The sequence below is a fragment of the Capra hircus genome, chromosome 6 (genome assembly GCF_001704415.2).
Source record: "Capra hircus breed San Clemente chromosome 6, ASM170441v1, whole genome shotgun sequence".
Taxonomy (NCBI): domain Eukaryota; kingdom Metazoa; phylum Chordata; class Mammalia; order Artiodactyla; family Bovidae; genus Capra; species Capra hircus.
Window position 1 is genome coordinate 97986723 of NC_030813.1, and position 20624 is coordinate 98007346.

The 20624-nt window shown below is 44.2% G+C and overlaps 1 protein-coding gene across 1 annotated transcript in view; it reads right to left on the minus strand.

Annotated features, from left to right (window-relative positions):
- Positions 1 to 20624, minus strand: part of SCD5 (stearoyl-CoA desaturase 5) — a 175141-nt gene that overhangs the window by 64096 nt on the left and 90421 nt on the right. Inside the window, exon 2 of the mRNA XM_018049650.1 lies at positions 9531 to 9661. Within this exon, the coding sequence (XP_017905139.1) occupies positions 9531 to 9661 (131 nt within the window). The remainder of the gene's footprint in view (positions 1 to 9530; positions 9662 to 20624) is intronic.

Sequence of the window (20624 nt, forward strand, 5' to 3'; positions counted from 1 at the left end):
AACCCGAAAGAGGAGCTCTGCAGTGAGAGTCAGGACCCAAGAGCCACGTAAGCTTCGGGATTCTTGAGCCTGTGGCACGTTCTGGGGTTTTCTTCTCCTTCTAACCAACGGTCACTCCATGCTGCTGCCAACACCCCAAGCCGTCCTCAAGGGCACTGCCTCACATGCAGTCTCCCAGAGAGACCCAGCCTTAGGGGTGGGTCCCCAATCCTGAATCTGGTACATCATCTTTGGGGTCTCATGACGACGGTCTGAGGCTCATATGTGCCATCAAAATGCGTGAGGCATGTCGCCCCGCTGCCTAAAAGCTTGCAGTGCCTTCCTGGGGCTTTATTTTATTTTATTTTTTTGGCTACATCGCATGGCATGCAGCATCTAAGTTCCCCAACCAGGGACTGAACCCAGGCCCCCTGCATTGGAAGCACAGAGTCTCAGCTACTGAACTAACAGGGAAGGGCCTCTAGGGCTTTTAGAAGAATATCCAAACTCCTTGCCACTCCTGGCAGAGCCCTGCACTGGTGTGGCCCAGCCCTCCTCTCTGGCCTCTCCTATGACCACCTTCTCCCTCACGTGGCCTAGTCACACGGGCCATCTTGCTCCTCCTTGAACGTGCCATACTTGTTCCCACTTCTGACTCCTCCTTCTATCTGGAATGTTCTTCCCCTACCTGTCCCCTCCATCAGGTCTCAGTTCTCAGGCCACCCCCTAAGTGACAATTTCTCTAACCATACTCTCTAAAGGAGTCACCCTCCCTGGCATTCTTTATCATACACTGTGTTTCAATTCTTCAGCTCTTCTCTCTTTCTAAATAAACTTGTCTATTCATTGCTTGTTTGGCTTCCCTTGTGGCTCGGCTGGTAAAGAATCCGCCTGCAATGCGGGAGACCTGGGTTCGATCCCTGGATTGGAAATATCCCCTGGAGAAGGGAAAGGCACTCCAGTATTCTGGCCTAGAGAATTCCTTCTCTTTCTGAATAAGCTTGTTTATTCATTGCTTGTTTATCTGCTGTCTCTCCCACTGGAATATACATGCTCATGAGAACAGAGACCTTGGCCTTTACTTCTCCAGCGCTGGAAATGATGTTTGGCACATGTATCTGCCAAATGAAAGATAAATAGACACTTGAATGCTGGGAGAGGCATGAGGGCATTGCAGTGAGAGGGTGACCTCTAGAGTTAAGGTTCCTGCACGCGAATTCCCCTTCTGTTACTTAAATCTGTATGTCCTTGGAAAGAGTCAATGTTTTCATCTATCAAACGAGGAAAAGAACAGTATCTACTTAGTATGGGTATTGTCAGATGGCTAAAATACTAAATGAAGTGCTGGTATGTAGTCAGTCCTCAGTAACTGTTTTTGTTTTGTTGTTATATAATTGCCAAAGTTCATGGCCCATGACTCTGAGATTCACTTGACTATAGTTATGAATCACACTGCAACTTCCACTTTCTGATCTGATATGTAAAGAGCTTGGAAGTTATTTACTCTTATCTTTTGTAACAAGAAAGAAAAAAGCCCAGTAAACTGAAAAATCAACAAGTCTTCTTAGATCTATCAGAGAATTGAGGTCACAGGGCAAACTGCTGCACCAAAAGCTAGAGAGACAGACAGACAAAATCACAGCCTAGATGGACAGACAGAATCACAGCCTAGCAGGAGCAGAGGCCAGGAGGGAAAGCCTGCAGCTGGCAGCAGCGTGGCAGCAATACTTTAAGCTGTAATTGATGAATTGTTGGAGGTTTAGTGTGGGCAAGCGTGAGAGTGAAAAACTCTTAGGGGGTTCAGTGCAGGCACCCCCACACTTTCATGAATGTTCCCTCCAGGAGCCCTCCAGGTTCTTGCTATGATCAACCAAGAAAAATCCCCTTGCTCTTCCAGCAGGAGGAGAAAAGTAAACATTTTGAAATACATGACAGAGCTCTCTGTTCCCCTTAGCAAGATCTGTTCTTAAGAGAAATTATTTCAGCAGAGTTTAATCAACTGGGATTTTACCAAAGCCTGACTAATCTGGGGGCGGGGGAGGGAAATACTCAGCTCCAGGTCAATGGAAGACTGAGACCTAATCATGGGATGGAGGAGGTGTCCCCTCAAAGGATTCTGTACAACAGGGGGTTCAACTGAAAGAACTGAAAGCTTTAACTCCTGTTTAAGAAGTCTCTAGGAAAACCCAGCAATGCAGGGACAAAAAGAAAGTCACTGGACCTTCAACACTACAGATACTGCACACAGTAACACAGCCTAATTCCTAGCCAGATAAGCAAAAAAACCTCACACTAAAACCCTATTTTCTCAGTCCCTGTTACTCAGTACATCATGTCCAGTTCTCAACAAAAAATTATGGAATATGTCAAAAAGCAAAACATACCATTTTAAAAGAAAAAGCAAGCATCAGAACCAGACTCAGATATGAGAGAGATGTTGGAGCTATCAGACTGGCTATTTAAAATAATTACAATTGATGTGCTAAAGACTCTAATAGAAAAAGTAAACTACATGCAAGACCATATGGATATTATAAGCAGAGAGATGGGAAGTCTAAGAAAGAATGAGAAGAAACCGACAGAAGTCAGAAAAACTGTAACAAATGAAGAATGTCTTTGATTGGCTCATCACTAGACTGGACACGGATAAGGAAAGAATCTCTGAACTTTAAGGCATGTCGATGGCGGTCTCCCCAAACTGAAATGTGAAAAGATTGTAATAGAGTATCTGAGAACTGTGGGACAACTACAAAAGATATAAGTTGGGTGTGATGGGAATACCAAAGGGAGAAGGAAGGAAAGAAAGGAGGGAAGGCGGGAAAGAGCAAAAGAGGGTGGGCAGGAGAGACGAGGGAACCCACAGCAGAAATATGTGAGGAAATAATGGCTGAAAGAGATGTTTCTAAAATTAAAGACAGACACCCAACCACTGATCTAGGAAGTTCAGAGAGCAAGCACCAAGCAGGATACATAGCAAAAAATCTACTGTTGCGTGTATCATATTCACCTGGAAAAAAATAAAAGACAACGAAAATCTTGAAAGAAACCAAAAAGTGAAGGGAAAAAAAACACCTGTAGAGAAATGAGGATAAGAATTGCACCAGGTATACCGGGTTTCTCTTAAGACACATATCAGCAAGAAGAAAGTGGAGTAAACTATTGTAAATGTTGCAAGAAAAATCCACATACTTGAATTCTGTACTCAGAAAGTTATTCCTCAAAAGTGAAGGGGAAATAAAGACTTCCTTAGACAAACAAAAATTGAAGAAATTTGTCACCGGTAGATCCGCCTGGCAAGAAATGCCAGAAATTCTTCACAGCGAAGGAAAACGGCACAGGTTGGAAACTCAGATCTACACAAAGAAAGAATATTAGCGAATGAATAAATGAAGGTAAAATAAAACTTTCAAATTTTATTATTCTTAATCGATCTAATAGACAATAATTGACTTGCAATAGTAACAGCAAAAATAAAATTGGTGATTATAGCTTATGGATGTATGATATGAATGACAGTGATGTCATAAGGGATAAGAAAGAGGAAGTGGGAATATTAGTGCAGTCCCATGAAATGGCACAGTGTTATCTGAAAGTGGACTTGGATTACCTTTAAATGTACTTTGCAAACTCTAGAGCAATGACTAAAAGAATCTGAAAAGAAGTATAATCGACATGTCAAGAGAGGAAAGAAAATAGAACCCTGTAAAATGTTCAAATAAAACCAGGGGAGACAGGAAAATGACGAAGACAAAAGAAAGAAACAAAGAACAAGGGCAATGACTAGCAAACAGAAATATGGTAGATATTAATCCACATATCTTAATAATCACTTTGCGTGTGAATGGTCTACATACACCAATTAAAAGACAGGGACTGTTGGGGTGGATAACAGAACAAGATCCAACTAAAAGTTGTTTACAAGTCACACTGTTGAGCATCACAAGAGAACATCCACGTGTAAGCCAAGGGTCAGGAGACTTAAGTTTCAGTCTGGTCTATCCACTAACTAGTTTGTGACCTTCAACAAGTCCCTGATAGTCTTTCAATTTAGTTCAGTCGCTCAGTCATGTCTGACTCTTTGTGACCCCATGGACTGCAGCAGGCCAGGCTTCCTGTCCATCACCAACTCTTGGAGCTTACTCAAACTCGTGTCCATTGAGTTGGTGATGCCATCCAACCATCTCATCCTCTGTCATCCCCTTCTCCTCCTGCCTTCAATCTTTCCCAGCATCTGGGTCTTTTCCAAAGAGTCAGTTCTTCAAATCAGGTGGCCAAAGTATTGGAGTTTCAGCTTCAGCAACAGTCCTTCCAATGAATATTCAGGACTGATTTCCTTTAGGATTGACTGGTTTGATCTCTTTGCTGTCCAAAGGACTCTTCAGCATCACAGTTCAAAAGCATAAATTCTTTGGCACCCAGCTTTCTTTATGGTCCAACTCTCACATACAAACATGACTACTGGAAAAACCACAGCTTTGACTATAGCTTTTTTCTTTTCCCTACACAAAATGATGGAGAAGAAGGATGTGCGCTCACCTTCTCCTTTCAGAACTCCAAAACTGCAACTCACTGCTAAACAACCATCAACAGGAGAAAGTTGGATCCCACCAAAAAATGATACCCCATGTCCAAGGGCAAAGCATAAGCCCCAACAAGGCAGTGAAAGTGAAAGTCGCTCAGTGGTGTCTGACTCTTTGCGACCCCCGCTGACGTAGTCCAGGGAATTCTCCAGGCCAGAATTCTGGAGTGGGTAGCCTTTTCCTTCTCCAGGGGATCTTCCCAACCCAGGGATCAAACCCAGGTCTCCCGTATTGCAGGTGGATTATTTACCAGCTGAGCCACAAGGGAAGCCCAAGAATACTGGAGTGGGTGGCCTATCCCTTCTCCAGCGGATCTTCCCATCCCAGGAATTAAACCAGGGTCTCCTGCATCGCAGGCAGATTCTTTACCAACTGAGATATGAGGGAAGCCCATCAACGAGACAGTATGCAAGGCAAAATTGTGTTTGGAATCAAACCCCATACCTGCTGCCTCTCTTTATCTTTCCGTAAAATAGGAGGGCCTCGGCCAAATCCCTGTAGTTCCCTTACAGATTGAAATCCAGTGCATCTCCACTAGGGTCTGATGAGTAAATGTGGACAGTAAGGGAGGGGACTAAAGCATTTACAGGTGCTTTTGGTTGGATTGAGGTCACCGCAGACCCAGCTGCAGCCAGCAGGGGTGTGTGTGCATGAACACGACAGCCCAAATCCAAAGTTGTGGGTACTCTGTGAAAACCAAACTCTTGGAGACCACTGGATGGCAGGAATCCCTCACCCAGGTTCATAGATGACTGGAGAAAATTATTAAAAAGTTCACAAGAAACCTTTTGAGTGGCTTATATCCTACTGGTAAGGAAGGAGAGTCCCTTGGGCTGCAAGGAGATCAAATCAGTCGGAAATGACTGAGCAACTGAACTGAAGGAAGGAGAACAAGCCAGAGAGGAATTCATGGGGTCTTTGCTGAATGCAAGGGTATGGACGGGACAGAGGATTATTACAGCTCCTTATCTGGCATTCCTTGCCCATCATCATCTTTTCAGACTCAGCTTTCCCACTGCTGCCCTCTCCCCTATACACAGGTCCTCTGCAGAAGAAAGAGAAAAAGAAGTTTCGAACATTTCAGTCATATTTTTAAGATTGTTCTTGATGATCAAGATCTTAGCAGCATCTAGCAAAAGCCCTGTTGATCCTCAAACAGAGATAACCATGGCATGACTTGTCTGTTTTGGCCAAAGGCATGACTATTCTTATGGAAGAAAGCAGAAGAGAACCTTTGAAAGGATCTTTTAAAATGCAAGGGGACATCAAAGGGAAACTGAATCAATGATACCGCTTTAAGTTAAAGTTGTAGGTCAATGCCCTAGACTGGCAGTCACAGCACTTTGTTACTTTGTTACACACTTTGCTACTTTCCCAGGTGGTTCTCTTCCTAAGATTAAGTGGCCTGAATCAACTGCATTCTTTCCTCTGACTCAGGCATTATATAGAACCTGGTCCTTTGCTGATCTTATGGAAGCTCATCTAAGTCGAAGTGCCATTGTTACAAAACTGCAGACGCCAAAAGCACCTACATTTCCACTGGGAAACATCTCATTAGCTGGAAGCCTACATAAAGGCAAGGTTTGTAACTATGTTTGCAAATCACTGAAGCCAGTGTGCCTAGTTCAGGGCCTGCCACATAGCGGGTGCCCAGTAAGTATGTGCTGAATTAATGAAGAAATCCACTACAGATGCGGGCCTGGAAGAAGCACACATAGTTCACACTTGAAGATTTCTAAAAGTACTTTGTTGTTGTTGCTGTTCAGTTGCTAAGTCGTGTCTGACTCTGCAACCCCATGGACTGCAGCATGCCAGGATTCCCTGTCTTTCACTGTCTCCTGGAGTTCGTCCAAATTCATGTCCATTGAATTGGTGATGCCATCCAACCACCTCATCCTCTGTCACCCCCTTCTCCTCCTGCCCTCAATCTTTCCCAGCATCAGGGTCGGCTCTTCGCAAGAGGTGGCCAAAGTACTGGAGTTTCAGCTTCAGCATCAATCTTTCCAATGAATATTCAGGACTGATTTCCTTTAGAATTGACTGGTTTGACCATTGTGCTGTCCAAGGGACTCTCAAGAGTCTTCTCTAGCACCACAGTTCAAAAACATCAATTCTTCGGTGCTCAGCCTGCTTTATGGTCCAACTCTCATATCTGTACATGACTATTGGAAAAACCATAGCTTTGACTATATGGCCTTTGTCAGCAAAATGATGTCTCTGCTTTTTAATATGCTGTCTAGGTTTGTCATAGCTTTGCTTTTAAGGAGCAAGCATTTTTTAATTTCATGGCTGCAGTCACAATCTTCAGCGATTTTGGAGCCCAATAAAATAAAATCTGTCCTTGCTTCCACTTTTCCCCTTCTATTTGCCATGAAGTGATGGGACTGGATGCCATGATCTTAGTTTTTTGAATGTTGAGTTTTAAGCCAGCTTTTTCACTCTCCTCTTTTACCCTCATCTATTATTTCATTTAACAGTCACTGAGTATTTTCTGTGTGATAGGTACTAAAATACAGAAATGAGTAAGATGGTTGCCAATTCTCAAAAAGAAGGCAGGAACAGTATTCACTGAGTGCTACTATAAACTAGGCACTTATTATTCATTATTTCATTCTCCCAATAACTGTGTGAGGTAAATATCATTACACTCCCCAACTCACCTTTTGCAGATGAAGGAACAGAGACGTGAACCAAAGCCTACACCTAGCAAATGGCAAAGCCAAGAATTTATTCAATGACCTGGATACTTCCTTCGACAATATATTTTCTCTTCAAAAAGTAGAATTTAAAATCACAGTGTGATGTTCTCTATGTGATGTTTTGTTAAGGAAACTTAAGTTTTTAAAAACTAAATTACATACCAGTTTTCCAAGTTTCATTTGGAAAAAGAGGTTTAGGCTCTCAACTTCAAGTTATTTATGTTGGAAAACATTCCAGTAATAGAGGTGCTTTATAACTACATGAAGGCTTGAAGGCTTCATGTAGTTGAAGGCTAAAAATAATAAATTGCTTGAACAAAATAAATGAAAATTACTGAGTTAAGTCCTGAATAGCATCTAAGACCTAAATCAGTGAGTTTCTAAATTATAATTATCGTAACTCATTGTTAGGGAAAACAAAGCACAATACTGAACTAAGATGGCTGGATTCAAAGTGAAGGGCAGCATAGTTCCCACTGCCAACAGTGAACAAAAAGAACACAAAACTGAGAAGCTGCCAGCTGCTCCTTTGTGCAAACGGCTTCCTCCTGGGATGCTGGTGCTTATTCCCAACTGCACTTGAATTGTTCAGTAGATATTCATAATGTGAACTGAGATCCCTAAGTGATGTATTGTGCTTGACCCTTTTTGCTTTATGAATGCACAAACAGGAGGGAAGCCTGAATTGGGAAATGAATTCTTAAGACACAAGAGCAACTTAGAGAAATATTCAAGGTCAGGCTGTCCTGTAGGGATAGAATGCCCATTGTACAGGTGGCCACCTGACCTGCACATCTGAGGGTCAGAGAGAGACTTCTGGGTCACCTGTCTCCCTGGGCCCTAAAGTAGTTTTGGGAATCACCATTTCTTCCCAATAGGTTGAAAATACACAGGACCTGGAATCATCTGTCCTCATAACATGGGCAGAAATTTTGAAAGCAAGTTATTCTCACCCACCTTATTTAGATCAGATGAGGAACTGGGAAAACAGAGATTCATGATCAATACAAAATTCCAGCGGCTCAGAAAGTGCCCAACGGGGTGGGAAATGGTCTAGGTAACAAAGCCAAATACTTCAAGGATATGGCCCAATCCTAGTGTGGTCATGATCCCTCTTACATTTGTGTCATGATTTCATAATGACTCTGAAATTGAAGTCATATTCTTATATTTACAGATGAAGAAACTAGAGATGAATGAATCAAAGCTAGCAACCGTCAGTGTTAGTCGCTCAGTCATATCTGACTCTTTTGCGACCTCATGGACTGTAATCTGCCAGCCTCCTCTGTCTATGGGATTTTCCAGGCAGGAATACTGGAATGGGTTCCCATTTCATTCTCCAGGGGATCTTCCTGAATCTGGGTCTGCATTATAGGCAACTTCCGGAACCTGCATTATAGGCAGATTCTTTACCATCTGAGCCACCAGGGAAGCCCAGCAACCATAAGGAACAGAGTGAAGTGGAGTGGAAGTCACTCAGTCATTTCTGACTCTTTTGCAACCCCACGGACTGCAGCCTGTCAGGCTCCTTTGTCTATGGAATTCTCCAGGCAAGAATACTGGAGTGGGTAGCCATTCTCTTCTCCAGGGACTCTTCCTAACCCAGGGATCAAACCCGGGTCTCCTGCATTGCAGGTGGATTCTTTACCGTCTGAGCCACCAGGGAAACCCAGCAACCATCACAGTAAGAATTAAATCTTGAGTCTTCCTAATCCACGCTGAGTAACAGACCTTTCATCACAAATCTAAAGCATGACCTCAAGAATATGTGTTGTAGGAGCAATGACTTTGGAGTTAGACTTGCATTGGCCTATCCAGATGTACCATTTTTTAGCCATATAATTAGGAAAGTTCTTTAACAGCATGAAGCCTTAGTTTCGTCATCTGTAAAATGGGGACATGCATCACACCTAGCTCGTGGGGTTATGGTGAGGATCAAAGGCAATATGCATATATCACACTCAGCATAGAACCTGACCCTCATTAGAGCCAGACAGATGTTGAGGGTTTCAGGGTCATGTTTACAGCATGGACTCTGGATGAAGGAACTGCCTTTCCTCCTCTGTAGTTTAGCATGCCTTGGGGCTTAAAACCCCCAGGGAACATTTTATAGTATCAAAAGCCACAAGAAGATAAAAACTTGACACAGGCAGACAGTGCCTGGGCCTAAAATGGGTGTGGAGGATGTCCACTGTACAGGAAGCATGTCTGTGTCTCCTCCCACAATGCCGTCCGCGCTGAGTCCCTGAGAGTGAGGACCCTCCATTCCCACCTGGAAAGCCATGGAGTTGGCAGCAGCCAGAAATATCCTCAGGGGCAGCTTGGCCTTGTAGGACCTGTGGCTCCACAAACGATGGGCACCAGCTGTCACACCCAGAGCAGTCAGGAGGAAGCAGAAGTAGGCTGCAAGACACAAGCAGGGAGAGAGTCAGCAGGTGTCGGAGCTTTTAACCTTCCCCTAACTTTCCTCTCTTCTGAATAGGGATCCATGTGGAATGGTGTCAGAAGCATATGCAGTGTGAAGAATCAATAACTTTGGAAAAGGCAGGCTTTCTTTTATTGGTTTTTAGCTTTCCGGTATGAGAGAGACATAGAGAGAACTTTGCTTAAGAAACTGGGACCTTGGAACATCCATTTTTTCTATGTCAAAGGAATCTATTTCTTGCCAGTCTTGATACAAAATCACAGCCCTATTAGTGTTCATTTGTAATTCTTACCTGTCCACTCTTGGTGGAGTTGAAATAGATCTCTAATCTTGCTTCTTAATTGGCACCTATGCCAGGATGACTCTTTTAAATGGCAGTGCCCATTTTCAGGGCTCTTCTAAATGGTTTGAAGGAACTCAGGCCAGACCTAAAAGCAATGAAGTCTGGCTCAGGGCCAGTAAGAATGAGACTAAAACTGATATCAAGGACAGCTGAGATTTGTCTTCTAGCACTCCTCACTTATTCCATCACCATCACTATGACAGGGCTGGTAGAGATGGCCAGGCGGGGATCTACTTATTTGTTAAAAATTTCATTGGGGTATAACTAATTTATAGTGCTGTGTTAGTTTTAGGTATATAGAAAGTGCATCTGTTATGCAAATATATAGATCAACTCTTTTTTAGATTCTTTCCCCGCATAGGCCATTACAGAGTTTCTGTGGTATACAGTAGGTCCTTACTAGTTGTCTGTTTTATTTATAGAAGTGTGTATGTGTCAATCCCAATCTTCCAATTTATCCCACCCCACTCTGCTTACCCCTCAGTAACCATAAGTTTATTTTCTATATCTGTAACTCTATTTTGAGTTTATAGATAGGTTTACTCATAGCCTTTTTTTTTTTTAGATTTCATATATAAGTGATATCATATGATATTTGTCTTTTTCTGTTTGACTTACTTCACTCAGTTTAAGAATCTCTAGTTCTATCCATGTTGCTGCAAAACATATTATTTTGGTCTTTTTTGTGGCTGAGTAATACTGTATTGTATATAGGTACCACATCTTTATCCATTCCTCTGTTAATGGACATTTAGGTTGCTTCCACATCCTAGTTATTGTAAACAGTGATGCAGTGAACACCGGGGTGTATGTATCTGCCGGGAGCCGGCCCGGGAGATCCCACCCATGACAAGGTCATGTGGAGAGACCTGATGGGCAAGGCGAGTCAGGTCTCAAGGGGTCCTCTGCCTGAGCTGCTACTGCTGCTGCATCTAACCCCCCCCCAAAACCAGAGTCTGCCAGCTTTACTGTGCTTTCCACTCTTCTGACATTCTCTGGAAAAAGTTAATTTAGGGCTTCAGTCTCATATAAAAAGAATGTCTTGGCTTAACCCCCTCTGATGGCTCTCTAGCTTGCCTAACAGGTTCCCCTGGACTTTTGACAACTTGTGAATTGTTTACAGCCCCCCAATCACGAGAGGCACAAAGCTTAAAGCATCTTAAAGATACAGAGCCTTTTCTAAAGAGCTAAAAATTATACTGGTGATGGGTTTCACTGTTGAGTCAATGACTGCTACCAGGCCTCCATATTTTTTATCTTTTAGGCACCTGAAGGATATTAATTAATGTAATTGGGATATAGAAATAGGAATATAGTAGTTTTGATGTTAGCAACGCTAGACTTTTGAGTTAATTATTTTTCTTTGTTATATATCACTGCACTCTTGTATCTTTGCTATGTAAGAATGTAACTTTATTTAGTGCTTTCTGACAGTGGCACCAGACTTTGGGAAGAACAACACAAATAAGTCTTCTGGTTGACAAATCTTTATCAGAAAAGGGCCGTAAAATGTTAATTGGCCTTCTGGCCAGAAGATGATGTAAATCACCTAAGACTTGTGTATACAACTAAGTATGCAGAGAAAAAGCCTGGTCTCGGTAAGAGTCAGGGCTGCTGATGCTACATAATTTTATATTATCCATTAATCTCTATGTACAATAAAAAGTATAAAAGGCCGTTCTGGACAATAGAGGAGGGGCCAGTCACTGGACTGGTTTCCCCCATGTCTCTCCTCTTTACTCTATTTTCTGGCTGAATTCCCATCTGGGGTGTGGAGGCTCGCCATGTCTACTTACTTGCCCCGGCTTCTAAGATCCACACGAGAGGGAGCCCAAGGTGGGGCATCCCCCGCTATTCAAGAGGACGCCGGTGGCCTAATGTAGATGGTGCAAGCTCTTTGTCTGGAACTTTATTGGCTTTCCACATAAACCAAGTTATTCAGCCTCTTTTCTCCACTAAATTTTCCTACTACACTATTTCTTCCTAATCTAATCTTATATTTATAAGTAAATAAGTTTTTCCTCGCCCACGCCATCCCTGCTTCGAATTTCCCTGGATCCACCGGGGCTGGACCCCGGCATGTATCTTTTCAAATTATGGTTTTCACCAGACATATGCCCAGCAGAGGGGTTTCTGGATCATATGGCAGCTCTATTTTCAGTTTTTTAAGGACCGTTTATACTCTTCTCCATAGGGGCTGTGCTAGTTTACATTCCTACCCACAGTGTAGGAGAGTTCCCTTTTTTCCACACTGGGTGGGAATTTTCTTAAAGTCAACCTACAGTGGAGCTTATTATCTGCCACACATTTAAATATATTATCTTTAGTCTTCATAACATGTGTTAGCATCTCATTTTACAGCTGAGAAACTAAATCTCTGAGTTAAATCCTTCATATAAACCAAAGTCAGCCTGGTTCTAAAGCCTCTGCCCAGAGACCCCATGCTGCCCCTATGTGGTGGTGGTGATTTGTTCTTTGTACAAGACTTGGGAAAGGTTGAGGGCATGGTAGAAAGGAGACCAAAAATCACAATTCCTGAGATTATTTTCCTCTAGTGGTTTTAAAGCAAGGTTCCCACAAAATGCTAAATGTCTTACTTGAATTATCTTATTAAAACATAGCAAACAACCCTTATAGGTCTATATTATTATTGAGTCAAAGGCTTAAAGAAGTTAACTAATTTCCCAGTATCACAAGGTTGGGGAGTGTCTTTGCTAAGAGTCAAACTTGAGTCTGCCTGAACCAAGAACAGAGTACTTGGCCTCTATACTTTTCTTTGCCTCCGGGAGATATCAAGTAAGTTTTAGCTTCATCTTCTACACCCTCCTGGAGAAGGACATGGCAACCCACTCCAGTACTCTTGCCTGGAGAATCCCATGGACAGAGGAGTCTGGCAGGCTACAGTCCCCGGGGTCGCAAGAGTCGGACACGACTGAGTGACTAAACCACCACTACCACCTCTACACCCTACATCCTTAACGCATGCATGCTAAGTCACTTCAGTCATGTCTGACTCTTTGTGACTCCATGGACTACAGCCTGTCAGGGTCCTCTGTCCATGAAATTCTCCAGGCAAGAATACTGGAGGAGGTTGCCATTCCTTTCTTCAGGGGATCTTCCCCACCCAGGGATCGAACCTGGGTCTCCTGCATTGCAAGAGCTTCTTTACTATCTGAGCCATCAGGGAAGCCCAACGTCCTTAATATTGGATCCCAATCTAAATTTAAAAGTGAGCTGCTTCCTTATTAGAGGGGAGAGTCCTGAACTACTTACATGTAAGCAGGGTCAGACAGATAGTCCTAGACAATTGTTTCTACCACTTAGCACATACAAGGCCCTCCATAAGGAAGTGTCAAAGACCAAGTGACCAGCTGTGAGTAGATACATGAGTAGTCATGAATGGTACCCAGACCAAGTTCTTACGAAGGCCCTTGTAGGACTTCTTTGGAAGTATTACTAGGGCAACTTCAGTGTCAATATATGTATTTAAAGGGAGTACAATATTACAGCTTCCAAAAGTCAAGCCTGACTGATCTTGACCCTGATATTTATATGGGTCTAAAAACAAGACTCACCCTTGGCACTAAGATTAATGAGTCTGAGTACGTGTGGTTTTCATGAACTTGACAAATTATTCCTTCCTTGAAAGGTTAAAAACAAAAAGCAACAATCTGCCCATAAATCACAGAAAGTAGTAGTAAATAAAACACTCTGACCTCTTTTGTTATCATAATTTACCCTTGGTCATGAGTCCATGAAATGGACAGCTATTTCCCATGTCATCCCTGGCCTTCATGGCTCTGCCAATAATTTTTTTCTGTCAAGTGAAATCTATGATGGAAAAATTCAATGTGACCCTATCTTGCCAGTGGGCTAAGACACTGAACCTTGAGTGCAATAAGATGAATTCCCCAGGCTCCATGAAACATATTGGCCTTAAAGCAATCCCTCCAAACCATGGTTCTCAGGGCCTTGCCATGGCTATGGCATTGTCTTGTCCTTTTCAAGATCTTCAGTATTTCAGGAGTCGTTTACCAGTTGATCTGTTCATGTCTGGGCCCCTGACAATGGGTTTGAGTCAGAGCCTGCACTGGGCAGTAGTGGTTATTGGTTTCCCATGGTCCTTCTTTTGGCAACAAGAATGTAGCTGTTTGACCCAGGCCTTGGCCTTGCATTGTACCCCCATCTACCTTGTTCTGGGACTACAAACCTGACCGAAGCTTTCTCTCTTCTGGCTTAAAGACTAATGCATGATTGAAACAGCAAAGAATGAGGCCTGGAGAGCAAGAAGTGAAGATGACAGACAGAGCCAGCTCTACAAGAGACAGAAGGACAGCTGTCTGCACTGAGCCACTGGCTGCAGGCCCTGGAGTTCTACAGTTGTTCTTTTCATCCTTTGATCCTCCCCAGTATTCCTCCCAGTAATGTGAGCCAACAAATTCCCTTTTCTTGCTAGTTTGCACTAGATTTCTGATAACTAAAATTCTGCAGGACGTCTAGGAAAGAAAGCAATCTTTTGGTCATAGTCCAAATGAGGATAAACAGCAAAAATCTTGGGCTGGTTATGAGGCTTTACAGGATGTTCCATTTAACAGGTCTCAGTTTTCCTACTTTGACAGGGTTAATTGGAGAGATTCTTAACCTCTCTTCTATGAGGTATGTGCTCCAAAATCACTGCAGATGGTGACTGCAGCCATGAAATTAAAAGACGCGTACTCCTTGGAAGGAAAGTTATTACCAACCTAGATAGCATATTCAAAAGCAGAGACATTCCTTTGCCAACAAAGGTCCATCTAGTCAAGGCTATGGTTTTTCCTGTGGTCATGTATGGATGTGAGAATTGGACTGTGAAGAAAGCTGAGTGCCGAAGAATTGATGCTTTTGAACTGTGGTGTTGGAGAAGACTCTTGAGAGTCCCTTGGACTGCAAGGAGATCCAACCAGTCCATTCTGAAGGAGATCAGCCCTGGGTATTCTTTGGAAGGAATGATGCTAAAGCTGAAGCTCCAGTACTTTGGCCACCTCATGCGAAGAGTTGACTCATTGGAAAAGACTCTGATGCTGGGAGGGATTGGGGGCAGGAGGAAAAGGGGACGACAGAGGATGAGATGGCTGGATGGCATCACCGACTCGATGGACGTGAGTTTGAGTGAACTCTGGGAGATGGTGATGGACAGGGAGGCCTGGAGTGCTGTGATTCATGAGGTCGCAAAGAGTCGGACACGACTGAGTGACTGAACTGAACTGAACTGAATATCCAAACATGTTTCAATGAATGCTGGCTAGTTGGCTCTGAGGTAGTGAATAATCAGATACAGAATTGATGACTTTGAAAAAAAGGAGTAATGGGCAGTGTCAATAACTTTACCAAGTAACTCATACCTCACAGAGCAAAGTGCTAAAGTAATCGAAACTGGACTCACAAAATCACAGAACAGTAAGAAACATGTGGATTGGTCTCTATGCAAATAAGAGTCACCAATTCTGGTTAGCTGAAGCCAAAAAGACATGTATTAAATAGATATTAAGTAGTCTATGGAATGCATGAGGAGGTTGCAGGATAGGGTTTTGGTTCACAACCTCCAAGATGGTGCCAGTGATGCCTACCTCCTTCAATTCACGGCCTTGTGTAGTCTTCTCCCCTTGGGTAACTTTCTTCTAACCAAAGGCTCATAGCAACATTGAGGGAATATCAGTTCCATTATTTGGTTACAAAAGATATGACTTCTATTTTGCTAGCAGATTCTTTCTTCCCTTGGTTTTGGTGAACTAAGCTGCCATATTGGGAAGGCTAAGTGGCAAAGAACTCAGGATGGCCTTCATCCAACAGTCAGTGAGGAAATGAGGCCCTCAGTTCAACAGTCCTCAAGGAACCAAGTCCCGCCAACAACAATGTAAGTGAGCTTGGCAGTAGCTCCTTCCCCAGTCAAGCCTTCAGTTAAGACCACAGTCCTGGCCAGCACACTGCTGCCTTATGAGAGATCCTGAAGCAGACAGTCCAGCCTAGCTGAATCTGGATCCCTGCTCCATATAAACTATGAGAAAACAAATCTATGTTGTTTTAAACCGCTGACTTTCGGAGTACTTTGTTCTGTAGCTGAAAGTGATTAATATAAGACCTGAATAGGAAACTTCCCATGAGGGAAGGAAGGTACAGTCTAAATCCCAGTTTAAGAATGGTTTGCCATCTATAGGGATGGGCAGTAGATTCAAGTTGCATGGGGTGGGGGAAAGGGTGGAGAAGCATGGGGTGACTGCTAATAGGTATAGGGTTTTAGGGGCTAAAGAGTGATAAAAATGTTCTGAAATTGATTTTGGTGACTGTTACACAAACCTGTGAATATACTTAAAATTAATGAATCGCACATTTTGAATAGTTAAGTTGTATGGTTTGAGTTACATAGCTCAATAAAGTCATTACTAAAAAAATGACTGAGCTTCTATTAGATTTTATTATTATGTATATTTTCTCAGTGTAAATAAAATAGACATGTCACAAAAGAACATAGGACAAAACAAAGAAAAATCAACCATTTGCCTAGGATGGACACTTGCTACCAGTGGGCACACATATCACACCATGGGCCCTTAAATCTTTCATAGCTGCCAAGAAGAGTGTCTGTTTTACACCTATACATGAATCTATCCAGACCAAAGATTCCAAGGCAGAATCACCTACTTACCAGTGTTCAGATCACAGTCCACGCTCTACCGACAAAAGAGAGAGAATCTATGGTCTCTTTGGCTTCCATGGTGGAAGACAGTCTCTCACTGATCTGGATTCCTCCATTGTAGCAATGTGTGGAAAATAACTGAAGTGACCCTCTCTGGACCACAAAACCAGAGAACAGTCCAGAGGGGGGGAAATGTATATATATATATACATGCTGCCGCTGCTGCTGCTAAGTTGCTTCAGTCATGTTCGACGCTGTGCAAACCCATAGTTCACAGCCCACCAGGCTCCCCCGTCCCTGGGATTCTCAAGGCAAGAACACTGGAGTGGGTCGCCATTTCTTTCTTCAATGCATGGAAGTGAAAGTGAAGTCAGTCGCTCAGTCCTGTCTGACTCCTAGCAACCCTGTAGACTGCAGCCCACCAGGCTCCTCTGTCCATGGGATTTTCCAGGCAAGAGTACTGGAGTGGGTTGCCATTGCCTTCTCCGATATACATACATATGTGTGTGCTAAGTCACTTCAGCCATGTTGGACTCTTTGCAACCCTATGGACTGTAGCCCACTAGGCTCCACTGGGATTCTCCAGGCAGGAATACTGGAGCAGGTTGCCATTTCCTTCTCCAAGGGGTCTTCCTGACCCAGGGGTGAACCTTGCATCTCCTGCATTGGCAGGCGGGTTCTTTACCACTAGCACCACCAGGGTATGTATATTCATTATATATATGGGGTGTGCATATTCGTTATAGATTAATAATGCTATACAGTAGGTCCTTGCTCTCTGTTTATTTTGTATATAGTAGCGTGTATAGTTTGGGCTTTCCTGGTGGCTCAGATGGTAAAAAATCTACCTGCAATGCAGAGGATGCAGGTTTGATCCCTGGGTGGGGAAGATCCCCTGGATAAAGAAATGGCAACCCACTGCAGTATTTTTGCCTGGAGAATTCCATGGACAGAGGAGCCTGTCGGGCTACAGTCCATGGGATTGCAGAGTCGGACATGACTGAGTGACTCTTTCACTTTATTTTCAGTTCAGTGTGTATAGTACATCTTAAAATAGCCTCTTTTCGTTCACCCTCAAATACTTTGCACACATAAGATCATTGCAATCTCTATTACGGGAGCAATAAAGATGAAAAAATCGGTATTTGGGGACAGAGTGTGCAAAAAGAAGTTGGTTTCTATAATTTCTTAAATGAGCGCACAGTAAAATTCCAATTAAAAAAAGAAAAATGCACTGCACTGCCTAACAGTGTCAGCAGGGAGGCTGGAGAAGGGGGTCTGCTCTCACTGCCTGCCTGCCATGGACCCGCACTTTACCAATATGTCTAAATTTATTGTTTTGTTTCTATGTGGTAGATAGATATCTAATTCCCATTTCACAGATGTGTAAAACTGAAGCCCAGAGCCTAAATGCCTCGGGATCTCACAAGGACAGAGCTGGGGCCCAAAAACCAGCTCAGTCTAGCCCAAGCCCTCTCCCCTGGTGCCAGGGTAGCCAGCCCTGACTGCCCACCACAGTCATCTGGGATCTTTAACATTTGAGAGATCCATAGGGCCCAGTGAATCTGAGATGAGGGCCCACAGAGCAGGGATCTCTCTCCAGAGGGGACTGTGATGCACAACCGGGGCTGAGAACCCACTGCCCTGTAATGTACGTCCTCCTTTAGACACCATCTGGTCCCATCCCCTGAACTTAGAAATGGAGAAACCTAAACCCAGAGTGCACTGCACTCCCTCCAAGCCCCCCACCCCATCCCATGCTGACTCCCACGGGGCTTGGTAAATGCTCAGCGGTTTGGGAGCAGGAGACAGCATGCTGTCCTTTCATGTGAACCCAGGCCCCTGTGCTCTTCTCTTGGCGGCTCCCTTTGATGGTGTGAGATGATCCCCAGGTCCCCTCGCTGGAGGCTTTGATATCCACGCACCCACCGGACTGGAAGGCGGGTATGCAGGGGGGCCCAGGCGGGAGAACCCAAGCTTGCAGGGACTTGTCTTCCACCAGGGAAGCAGGGAGGTGAGGCGGGGGGCAGGAATCAGAGGGTGAAGGCTCCTGGCGACAGGGCCACATGCAGGGGCGGTGGTGGGGGGGGGGGGGAGGGCAGGGGCAGAACCTGCATGGGAGAAAACAGCGCACTTGGATATCTGCCTTTTTGGCTCATGTTTTGAAGGTCACTTTGGAGCTCTGGCCAACAAATGATTGTTTCTCTTCTCCAGTCTTTCCTAGGTTTGGCAGATCAGTGGAGGAAAGCAGACACAGCCACAGATGAATCGAGACATACACACAGAGATACATGTACACATATGAGTAAATAACGCGGGCTTCCTAGTGGTAAAGAACCCATCTGCCAGTGAAGGAAATGGGTCAGGAAGATCCGAAGGAGAAGAGAGTGGCTACCCACTCCAGTATTCTTGCCTGGAGAATTACAGGGACAGAGGAGCCTGGCAGGCTACAGTCCACAGAACGGTGGAGTCAGACACGACTGAAGCAACTTAGCACGTATCTCTGGTGGTCCCGTAGTTAAGAATCCACCTGCCAACGCAGGGGACACGCGTTTGATCCCTGGTCTGGGAAGATCATACATGTGACGAGGCACCTAAACCCGTGGGCTACAACTACTGCCCGCCTAAAGCCTGTGCTCCGCAATAAGAGAAGCCACAGCAACGAGAAGCCTGTGCACGGGCAACTAGAGAGCAGCCCTCATTCGCAGCAACTAGAGGAAGCCTACGCTCAGCAAGGTGCTCAGCAAGGAAGACCCGAGGCAGCCGAAAATAAGTAAGTTAACAGTAGAAAAGGAATCTTTCTCTGGGCTTTATATCTTTATCCCTAAAATGGAGAAAGTCTTCACAAAAAATAAAATAAGTAAATGATGGGCACTATAGCATGATTAAGATGAACCTGGGCTGAATCCCTGGTATATCACCTATCAGTGTGACTTTATCTCTACACCTTGGTTTCTTCATCCATAAAATGGGAACACAGCCTGCCCTAGAGGCTTGCCGTAAGGGCTGAACGCAGCAGTGAGTGTACAATGTGAGCCGGGCCTGGCAAGCAGCACTGGCAGGTGCTACTGCCCCAGTATGAACGCCAGCCCACTGCCTCTGAAGCTAGCCCTTTCCCGGCTAACCCCCCGTGAAGACACCCACGCTGTTTATCACTCTGAGCTGGAGATTCTCAAGAGGATGGGCAATCTTGCCTACTCCCTTTCCTGAGACCTTTAGCAAAGACTCCAGACTGTTCATTGTCACAAACCACAGCTGGAAGGGTGTTACTGGCATCTAGTGGGTAGAGGCCAGGGATACTGCTGAGTGGTCAGCAATGCCTGCAACAAAGAGGGACCACAACCAAAATGTCAGGCGTGCCACAGTAGAGAGTCCTGTTCTGGTTTCTTGGGGCAGTTCTCGAAACCTAGTGTGACTACATGGGCCTTGCTTCCTCACACCTCTGACTTCATGGGGAGTTATAGGAGTAACTCATGTTTTACATATACACATAATGTAATGCAATGCAATATAGGCCAAAAGTTTGTTGAGGTTTTCTGCATCATATGGAAAAACTCAAATGAACTTTTTGGCCAACCCAATGTAACATAACATATGATAAACAAGCTGAAAACAAAGAACTAGGACAAAAAGCCAATAGGATTTTAGGTCATTGGTTCTTGAACTTTAAAGGGCCAGCGGTCTTGCTAAAAGGCAGATGCCCAGCTCCACTCTCAGAGATTCAGTAGGTCTGGGGAAGAGACCCAGAGGTTCTGTTTCTAACAAGTCTGCAGGCGGCTCTGGTGCTGTTGGTTCAGGGTCTGAGTGTTTAGCCCATCCACCAGTGAGTGTTTGGCTGACCCACCAGATGTGAGAGAGAGGGGCTAATAAGGGGCTGGCCCTCTAGGGCCACTCACCTCATGAGATGCTGTAACAAAGAGTTGCA